The following is a 10992-nucleotide window of genomic DNA, read 5'->3' on the forward strand; positions in this document are numbered from 1 at the left end:
ATCATAGGAACAATTTGTACTGATTTGCACGCATTAGAAGGTTCAGACAGCCCATCTGGGTCCATTTTTTCCCCCTCAAGATGCCATGTGAGAATCAATTTATATAGTCGACCAAATCCCTGTCAGCTTCACTGCCAGCTGGTTTAATGAGCTCTCTGAAATTTTACCTGCATGTAGAAAAAGTGGATCCCAGAAAAAACACAGGAAAGTAAATTTATGATTTTATATTTGTAAATTTCCACTAGTAGTCCTATTTCATTCAACAATTTCCTTCAACAAGCAAACTTTTGAGAGACAGCGCCAAGAGAAGTTTTTGCTACTTGGGTAAAAATAAATAAATACATTGCTTACCTGCTTTAGCAGATCCTCCTAATATCAGTAGTAGAAGATATTTCACTAAAAGTAAAAATACCACCAAGACCTTTGCTCCCCATGTCACCAGTTAAATAAAAAACAAATCCTAAATATTCATGTAAGACAGTGGTTCACATTTATGTTGTGTTTAAACCCCCTACCGCTAGATGGCTATGCTGAGACGCCCCACTAGTGTCCTTGCCTAACCGTGCCTATACTAACAGTGCCTAGCAGGGCCTGACATTTTGCTAGACGCTAACAATGTAGCTATGACTGAACTTTGGCCTACTTTAGCATATAAACATTAGCTTTCTAAGAACCTGTGAACCACAATCCCAATCTGGCAGTTTGATTTTCTGTGTACTGAATTGTTTAACTAAAGTAAACTTCTTTGACTTTTATGAACATCATGTCTTTTTTTAAATATTAGTTTTTCTAAAATTATACTTATACTAAAATCCCAATATATCGCCTTACGCACAGTATCAAAATATATTGCAATATATTGAATTGTGACCCATGTATCGTGATACGTATCGTATCGTATTTATTATTTGGTATATTTATATGCATTGTTTGTAATACAGTTGTGAAGTGTAGTCTTTTGTGTCTTGTGTCCATTGACAGGTTGGCTGCAAAGTAGTGATTGTGTTCTTCCAGTACTGTATTATGGCCAGTTTCTTCTGGCTGCTGGTGGAAGGCCTTTATCTTCACGCATTGTTGGCTGTCTCTTTCTTCTCTGAGAGGAAGTACTTTTGGGCTTACATTCTGATCGGCTGGGGTGAGAACACCTTCCTTATATGCTTTCATACATCTCTGCTGTCCTGGGGTGTGACCTCAGCTGAAGACGAAGTACAGGTTGTGACCTGTGCCGGTGGGATGCAATAACAACTTTGGTTTTCACTTTTATATCTTTTTCTTTAATGTCCCTAGGAGGTCCGACAATTTTCATCACAGCTTGGAGCATCACTAAAGCCTACTATAATGATGTGGGGTAAGAGAAACACCAGGGGACTGCCAGAGTCCAGTATACAATCTAGATCTGATTTGCTTTGATTTCATCTTGTACATGTTTCATTCTCTACCAGGTGCTGGGATATAATTGAAAAAACAGATGTATTCTGGTGGATCATTAAAACCCCTATTTTGGCATCAATCCTGGTAAGTTTAAACGCTTTGAGCAGTTTTTTTATCACTCAAATTCTATTACATTACCATAAATACTCCTTGAGGTGATGACACTCAAGTCAGACTTTTAAAAGTAAAAGTAATTTCCATTAAGAGAGAAAAACATCTTTCTCAGTTATCAGTCTACTTCAGACTTTCCTGTCAGTTTAACATGCAGTGCTCCACGTTTTCTTTGGTATTACTACTAAAAAGTTGGCAGGATAATCGCCACCAATTATTTTTCTTGTCATCATCTACTTCATTTTTCAGCATCTCCATGGCGGATTTTTCTTCCATTTCCATTTTGAACACTTATCGGCATCTACAGAAACATCTGTAGACGGAGATTGAAGAGAGGAGTGTTTGTAGATGCACTTGGTGTGTCCCAAAAAGAAATAGTCTGGCATTTAAATGTGCTTCAAGTTTTACAGGATTAGATAGACATTTTTGGAAATACGCTTATTTGCTTCTTTTTTTACCACGATAATATCAATACCAGTCTCATATCTGTGTGTTAAATAAGAAGCTAGAGCCAGAAGGTGATTAGCTTAGCATAAATACTAGCAGCAGGGGGAAACAGCTTGGTTTCTGCTTGCCAAAAAAATAGCATGCAATTGTTTTCTATTTGTGTATGGATTAAACAAGATATGTGTGAGCTTTAAATGTAATATTAGTAGGTATATTGATTGTTGGTGAAAACCAAGCTAGCTGTTTCCCCGTTCCAGTCCTAATGCTATGCTAAGCTATGACTTCTAGCGAGCGCCTTAAGAAATAGTTTGACATTTTTGGAAATATGCCCATTTGCTCTCTTGCGGCAAGTTATCAGAAGGTTGATACCACTCTTATCTCTGTACAGAAAATATGAAGCTACAGACACAATCTGGTTAACTTAGCTAAGCATAGCACAAAGACTGAAAACCGGGGGAAGCCGCTTGCCTGGTTCTTTCCAGAGGTAGAAAACAATATGCCTATTATCACCTCTAAAGCTTGCTATTTAACATGGTATATCTCTTTTATTTAGAGATACATTTAGAGGTGCTGGTGGGTGGATTTAGTTACTTTAGGACAGAACCAGGTTTGCTGCTTGCCCCTATTTTAAGTCTTTGTGTGAAGCTAAGCTAACTGGCTGCTGGCTGTGGCTGTGGCTTCATATTGAGCATACAGACATTAAAGCCAAAAAGGTTGAACTACTATTTTTTTTTTAAATCTCTCTTCTTGGCTTTGAAACACAGATTGAACCAGAAAATCAGACAGTGATCTGCATTGGCAGTTTGTTGGTGTGTTTGTATGTGTGTGACTGAGTGAGAAGACACTTTTAGAGAGGTGTTAAAAGGAGGGTTAAGTTGAGTTCAACAAGCAGGACTCGAGAAGCTAGTAGATATTAAGTGGTGAAAAGAAAAAATGACATACAGTAAATTAACTGCACCTCGGCCCAACATTTTAACACTGCTTTATTTTACAGGTCTCTATATTGAGCAGGAAATTTAATGAAAGAACTATTTACTTTTACTATATATTTTTTTTTTTTACTAATTATACGTACAATAGAGAATGTTTTTGAGTTTAATTAGTGATATGCATAATCAGCTTTTCTAATTCTAGATTAATTTATTTGAAAGAACTGCTCCATTCTACCCCAAGTAAATGTTCTCTCTTGATTTATTTATCATTGAAAGCTCTACTACTCTCCAAATATGTTGAAATGTTTTCTTACCTGTTGTGATGGCCACAGCCGTGGCCACAGAGCCATCTTAAAAAGTTGTAACCTTGTGCACTTTATTTCCTTTGGCTTACGTTTTCTTAGGATTTGTTAATATCATTATACATACATACTTTTGTTTCAAACATTTATTAAAGGTCCCATGGCATGCACATTTCACTTTATGAGGTTTTTTTAACATTAATATGAGTTCCCCCAGCCTGCCTATGGTCCCCCAGTGGCTAGAAAAGGCGATGGGGGTAAACCAAGCCCTGGGTGTCCTGCTCTGCCTTTGAGAAAATGAAAGCTCAGATGGGCCAATCTGGAATCTTCCCTTTTATGATGTCATAAGGGGAAAGGTTACCTCCCCTTTCTCTGCTATGCCCGCCCAGAGAATTTGGCCTGCCCATGAGAAAGAGAGAGACGTCATAGCTTGCAAACAAGCGAAGCATGGCAGTTGGTCAAGGCCAGACCCCCACCCTCCACCTTGTCCCCCCTCTCTCCTCCTCAATAGCATTTAAAGCTACAGAAACAGAAATGGCACATCCTAAGAAAAGCTCATTGTGGGACAGGCTCTAGTGGCTGTAATTCTGCACCAAGGCTGAATTTCGGGAAAGAGACTTCAGATACAGTATTAGGGGACCACTAAGGCCTATATAAAAGCATCCAAAAAGCAGCATGTCATAGGACCTTTAATTACAAATAATTTACAGGACACTGGGTTTTGTTTCATATACATATACTTTATTTAGTTGACAGTACCAAGCAGTCTTTTTGTAGTGCGCACATTTAGTTACTTTTGTATTGTCTGTTTCTTTCTTATAATATTATTTCTTTTGAGCTTTGGAGTCCATGTTCAGAGGTCTTTCCATGCAGTCTGCTGGGCAAAAGTGGGGCTCCAGGAGGAAGAGCTGTTTTATAGGGAGCTGGCCTAATTGGACACTACCACTGCTCGCCGTGTCATGGGGGAGCTTTATTCTTTCTTTAGATAATTTTTTGCTTGATTAACATTATATTAAGTAATTATTTTGGATAATGTTAAGTGAGGTTTATATTTTCTGGAATAAGTGTTTTGTTTTGATTATTTGTAGTTTAATTAGTACTGTTTTATTGTTATTTTCCCCTTTGTTTCATGTTAGTCAGTTCTAGTCAGTTGTTTTTTCTGTTAAGTACTTCAGTTACGTTCTGTTTAGTTGGCCTCTTTTGTGGGCCCAGAACTTATCTTCACTTTTGTTTAATAGTTTTTGTTTTTTGGGGGGTAAAACCCTTACTGCTTGGTCACACACACCTGTAGACTGATTTTCTAATTGTTTTTATTTTCAACTTTATGGCTCTAGGGATGGCATGAATGTCGGCAAGTTTAGGAGAAGGTGAACATTATAAACGTTATACTTGATTAACATCAGCATCTTTTACCATGTTCACCATGGCCTACTGTATAATGGCTAAACATGTCTCTAGGTTATGCTGGAAATTAATTTCAACTAATTGTACTGTTTAAACATTGTCTTAATTTTCCCCATAGTTAACACCAAATTATGTTTTCCTTTCTAGGAATCCTATGAATTATTACTGGTCTTACATATTAGTCCCGTTTTAGGGGGTTTATATAAAAACTATACTAAACATCAGAGTTTTAAGAAGACAATATGGGATGCAGAAAATAGTCCCTCCTCTGCTGATATTTGCTTGGCAGTACACACAGCAGGTTTAGTTGCGTTCTTTCACATCAGGATCAGCAGACTGGCTGTCAGATGCCTATGTCTCTTTCTCTCTGCACCAGCTCTGACTGATGTTTGTGAGTGCATCATGATGTGTTACCATTTCAGAGGTCCAACACAAATTAACAATTTAGAAATGCTAATTTTCCCACAGGGCAGCACCACAATACAATCAGAGCGAGATGAAATTCAGCATCAAGCTTCTGTTATAAGATGCGTTTCTCAAACATTGCTCCATATCCGTTAAATTAGATACTGAAAACATATTGAAGTGACTTTGAAACAAGCTTTTTTTCCATACAGGAATTTCATATTGGAAACCCTTTATATTTCTGATTGATATTTCATTACCCAGCAGCACTAAATCTCATTTACATTGTAAAATACCCCTATACTGTCTTCATATCTCTGCAGGTGAACTTTATTCTATTTATCTGCATTATACGAATACTTCGTCAGAAAATCAACTGCCCAGATATTGGAAGAAATGAGTCCAATCAGTATTCGTGAGTATATTTTAATACATACAGTATTTCATGCTGTAAATTGGTGTTATTCATTAGTTTAGATAAGTTTAAATATTATTGATCCCTGTGATTACGTTGGGGGAAAATCTGAACCACTTTACAGTCCCTCCAGAAAAACGCGATTATGCAATCGCATAATTCAATGCATAATCAGCCAAAGTCCGCATATTTACGCATTTTTTTCAAATACGCCGCACTTTCCCCACATAAATTGCCGATTTCCGCGCAAAATATGCGGGGCTTACATGATTTCATAATCCTCGCATTTTGGTTGCAAAAAAGTCACATATCTTAGTAGAAAGTTGAAAAATGTTGCATTTACTCAAGCAGGTAAGCTTCGCTTCAGAACTCGAACCTCCTATGGCAGCATTTTGATGCTACAAAGCGATCACCTCCCGTTAGCATTCCACTGACTGCCATTCATTTTGACTTCACTTTGATAGTGAATAACTTTACATCTGAAGCGTTTAAAGACTCCATTTGTCCATTGTTTATTTCTAAAGAAACACAACAATGTATGAAAGGCTCCATTACCTTGTATCTCACGTTATGGCTCCGTAGCAGGCGTTTCTGTAAAAATAGGCTAACGATTGTGTCATAACCAAGCAACTTACTGTCGCATAGTAGAGGAATTACCGTATAGTACAGGAGAAGCCCGCAGGCAGTTTCGACTTACGTTAGCTGTTTAGGTTTAATTAATGATGTTAACTTTAGTTAGCAATAATTAGCCTGTGCCCATGTTATCTCCTTACATATACCTACACTCTCCGTCTCTGCAAGATTCGGAATGATTGAGATTTCTCTTGGCACAGCTACCAGAAGACTTACAACTTTCAGACAGGTTGCTCGTCACATTTACGTTGTCTCTCTCAGTTGGAGGCTGCGCAGTAACGCTCAGCGCTCACTGGAAAAGTGCTTCTAATATCCTTCACTGGTCTCCGTCCTGAGCAACGGGCTCTGTTGGTCCATTTTATATATGTCAATGCGTTTACTTCACACGAGCAGCCATTTTCCCCTGTTGCCATGGGAACGTTATGAAGTGACGTGAATATCATCGAAAAGCAGGGTGTTGGGGGAATCACTTTTTTTTTTCTCTTTTTCATCAAACTGCAGTTTTTGCAAGTTCCCACAATTTTTGCATAAAATTGCATAAATATCCCGCATATTCCATCGCAACTTTTAAGAAAACTTGCTGCATAATCAAGGATTTTTGCCCTCAACAATCACAAAAAAACTTTTCTGGAAGGACTGATTTAAACGGTTTCTGTCTTAGCCTGAATTTGGTCCACATTTTGTGAAAGTTAGTTGAATTTACAAAAGTAAATATAGATTATCTCGAATAACCACAGAAAGCTGGGAGTAAGATACACATATGTCCAGTAAGTTCAACATTGGCTGTAAATATTTTTTCTTTAGCTCCTTTTAACTTTTTATGCTCAAAGCAATACAGGATGACCAATCTGTTTTTCTACTTCAGAAAAGAAATTCATCACCTGCCTTAGCATTTGGTACTCAGCACAGTAGCCTTCCTCTGGCAGCTGCTTTGCACAGAGATATAGAGCTCTGTGTTTAAGTGTTTTTTCCTGTGATAGAGAGCATCTCATAAGCCAGCCGTAATGCATGAGCCATTTTCCCACTGACACTTTTAATGGTGTTTTTTACCCATCTCTAGTCCTCAGAGCTGATATGTAAAATGAAAAGTACTCTAGAGTTGCATTTCATTATTGGCATATATAGAGACAGATTGAAAATTGGTTTCACCGGAGGGAGAAATTTGTTTTTTGCTTTGTCGTTTCAGGAGGCTGGCGAAATCAACCCTGCTTTTGATTCCTCTGTTTGGAATCAATTTTATTGTGTTCGCATTCATCCCAGAACAGGTGAAGACTGAGCTACGGCTGGTTTTTGACTTGATTCTGGGGTCATTTCAGGTATGGTATCAACTTAGGAAGAAGTTATTGTAAAAACACTTACACAGCGCAATTTTTCAAATTTTACATTGAGGAATTTGTTTTTGATGCCTTTCACGAAGGTCATCCACAACACATTTTTCATGAATTTCTAATTTCCATGATATGGTGTTCTGTTAGCCCCGACCAAGTGTTTCTACCCAAGAAACCCTGGCAGAAAACCTTGGCAGGTCTCCAGGGGCTTCGCTGGCTGATTCAGTGGCAGTGTTACCGTTTTAAACCCCCGGTGTTATTTCCGTTCATCACATAATGAGGAATGATGGAGAGTGCAGCCAGACAGCACAGCTGCATTACAGACCACTTGGAAACCAAGGAAACCTTTCCAGCACATTCCTCCCATCATTCATCTCATTCATTTTTCTCATTATTACTGCAAACTAACCATTGTACAATATGCATTGTTTTTCCATTTATATTTCTCACGAATGCCACACGTTATCCTTCAATTAGGGAATAGTTGTAAAGACCAGATAAACAGATGCAGTAAAACTGTAGATTGACACACACCATTATTGCTCTCTTATCTGTGTTTTTCTTTCCATTTAGGGCTTTGTGGTCGCAGTTCTTTACTGCTTCCTCAACGGAGAGGTAGGAACCCCCTTCACAGTGATGTAAACACTGTTTGTATAAACACTCTTGTGTTTTCCATGCAGAGATAGCCCACAGTGTTGATTCTCAGAAAATGTAGTTAATCTGAGGCTCCCTCAATGCACCACTTACATTCATACACAGTCGTGAAAGGTGGATGGAGCTGTGAGTATGAGTCACCAGCGCTTGTCGCCTCCCTTGGACCTCCTTGCAGCATATTTTCTGCACTCTGCCTGCAGGGCGGGAGGGCTGTAAAAAGTACAGCCTTTTTGGCAGGGAGCTATTGGTTGATGTCTGCAGAGGCTCTCTGTGTTAGTTATGTTCCCAGTGCTGGGCCAGATTGAATCATAGTGATGGGCTGGATGGCAAAGCTTGACATTATGCTGCCTGAATTTTAATCCAGTGCAATTTTCAGGTGTCCTTTTGTTAAGTGTAAAACCTTGGAGATGTAAGGTTTATAAATTACTGGAGCCTCTAGAATGCATACAATCCTGGAGTCATTGTTCATTGTTTGTCACATATTGAGTCGCAACAAAAACCACAAGAAATGTAATATCGGAAGAAATTACAGTAATTTTCACCTACATGAAAACAAAACTAAACACAGGGCATTAAAATAACCACACACAAAAACAAGAAGGGCTTTTTTTGTTACCGCTACCTAAATCATATGAAACAATACATTCAGTTGCCAGTTTATTATGTACACCTATTATAGCTAAACCTAATACAGTGTAATTCAACGGTCTTGCAATAAGTCTGACTCTTTATGAAGTTCAGTGTTTGTTCAAACCGAGAAACAAAGTTTTGTATTATTTTGTAACCCTGTAAAACCTTGTTTTCTGTCGGGTTATTTCGCGTAATAGGCGCAAACGCGGTAACCATGCTGTGGACAACTTTCCCTTTGTTATCACTTGAATCTAAAAGGGCCAGCAGAAGATATTGTCCGGTGCTTAAGAGTCAGTAATCTATCCCTATAACCCTGCCAATGAAAAAAGCCATAAGGCGGTGCAGCTGATCTCATGGTGAGATTCCAGCAAACACTTCAGCAACAAAGTGAGAAACTGTCAACGTACTCTGACTTGACTAACTGTTGAGTGCAGTCCATCGTAAAGGAGGAATTGAAGTGGCTGATGTGAACCGTGCTCGGTCTCTTGACCTTGCTCCTCTGGCTGCGCAAATTCGAGCCTCCTTTAAGCTTCACTGAGCTGCTTTTTGACATGAGAGATGAAGAGGAGTTGATCCTTGAAATACACAGCACAAAGGCCATTGTTTCCTCAGCTACAGATCAGCGTGCAGAGTGTGCTACGGCTTCAGTTGCTCCAGAAGCTGCCACCTCAGAGGATGACCCTTTTAATAGAGAGCATCAGAGAAGAATTTCAAGGTCTTAAGAGTGATGTTGCACATCTGTTTCCTGCCTCTTGTAGCTGCATCAGAAGCGTTGACCAGTATCCATGTCACTGCTATTTGAGTTTAATGGCATTGTGGTTGGAGTAGCTGAGACCAGTGAAACAATTGTGCTTGTGTGTCCTGATCTGGCTTAGCCTGGTTGACACCAGACCCTTCTCAGTTGTAACTGAGAGTGGGTCTGGGAAAGGTTACCTAATTTCCAAAGGGGCGTCACGCAACGGATGCATTGGATAGTCCAACCAATCAGACCAACGATGCGCTTCAGTAGCCGTCATATTCATATCCTGTAAACAAAAAGCTGCTCGTCGTCGCTGCGTCGTCGTCCCGTAAAGCCCGCCTCAGCGGTTGTGATTGGTGCCTCGATTTTTGGGGACATTGGAAATAGGTTTGAATGGGCTCTTCGCCAGACTGACCTGCAGAGCAAATCTCAAATTTGCCGGAAGTTTTCAGGGTTTACCCAAGCTAGATCTGGCTATAAAAGGCGAGGATTACATTGTGGTTGGCACAAACACTTCTATAGCAAAGGGACTATTTCAATCCTGCAAAATACTAAGGGGCTAAGGTTGTTGTTAAGGTAATGCATAGATTCAAGCTCACACAGCATAGCTATAATATAAGTTAACCAGGCCTCTCTGCACCCTAGCTAGTTATGTGCTCTATCTGTTGATATTGTAGACACCTCCTGACTCAATATTATAGTAGACTATAGTAGTGTATTTTCAGTTAATGTTATGAGGTATGCCACATCATACTGTAAAATGACACATAAAACAAAACTACATGGTAATGTCCCATATTATTGTTCTAATCCATTGTAGGTCCAAGGAGAGATCAAGAGGAAGTGGCGGAGGTGGCACCTGCAGAGATACATGGGCTCGGACACCAAATATCAACATCCGTCCATCGGCAGCAGCAACAACTTCAGCACCCAGATCACTATGTTGACACGATGCAGCCCAAAAACACGCCGCGCTTCATCCTCCTGTCACGACGACCTGTCTAGTATATGACTCTCACAAACTGTGATACAGACATACATGCTGTACAAAATACTCTCATGCCACACATTAGGCAGTAAAAGAAATACACACTCCCTCATTAGCACATGCACTCTTGGAGGATGTGTTGCTTGAGTGTGATGTAGACAAAAAGTGATGAGAAGACAGAAAAAATATACAAGAAAATAGTGTGACATCCTTTTAAGCAGCTTTTAATCTCTATGCTTCTTGAAAATTGTTTTTAAAGTGCTCATATTATGCTCATTTTCATGTTCATAATTGCTTTAGAGGTTGTACCAGAATAGGTTTACATGGTTTGATTTTCAAAAAACACACCATATTTTAGTTGTATTGCACACTGCTGCAGCTCCTCTTTTCACCCTTTGTGTTGAGCTCTCTGTTTTAGCTACCGAGTGAGGCATCGCACTTCTGTTCCATCTTTGTTGGGAGTCGCACATGCGCAGTACCCCGGTAAGGACAACCAGCCAGTCAGAAGCAGAGTATGAGGGTGTGCCACGCTAGCAGCTATGCGAGCATTATAACGTGTTACAAAGTGACGCA

At 39.4% G+C, this 10992-nt stretch overlaps 1 protein-coding gene across 3 annotated transcripts in view; it reads left to right on the plus strand.

Annotated features, from left to right (window-relative positions):
* Nucleotides 1-10753, plus strand: part of vipr1b (vasoactive intestinal peptide receptor 1b) — a 50848-nt gene extending 40095 nt beyond the window's left edge. For all 3 annotated transcript variants that reach the window (XM_039790948.1, XM_039790949.1, XM_039790950.1), the window contains exons 7-13: nucleotides 982-1135; nucleotides 1288-1348; nucleotides 1443-1515; nucleotides 5356-5447; nucleotides 7267-7396; nucleotides 7982-8023; nucleotides 10252-10753. In XM_039790948.1, coding sequence (XP_039646882.1) covers nucleotides 982-1135; nucleotides 1288-1348; nucleotides 1443-1515; nucleotides 5356-5447; nucleotides 7267-7396; nucleotides 7982-8023; nucleotides 10252-10443 — 744 coding nt within the window. In that variant the 3' untranslated portion in view covers nucleotides 10444-10753. The remainder of the gene's footprint in view (nucleotides 1-981; nucleotides 1136-1287; nucleotides 1349-1442; nucleotides 1516-5355; nucleotides 5448-7266; nucleotides 7397-7981; nucleotides 8024-10251) is intronic.
* The last annotated feature ends 239 nt before the right edge of the window (nucleotides 10754-10992 follow it).

Source organism: Perca fluviatilis, chromosome 22, assembly GCF_010015445.1.
Source record: "Perca fluviatilis chromosome 22, GENO_Pfluv_1.0, whole genome shotgun sequence".
NCBI lineage: Eukaryota > Metazoa > Chordata > Actinopteri > Perciformes > Percidae > Perca > Perca fluviatilis.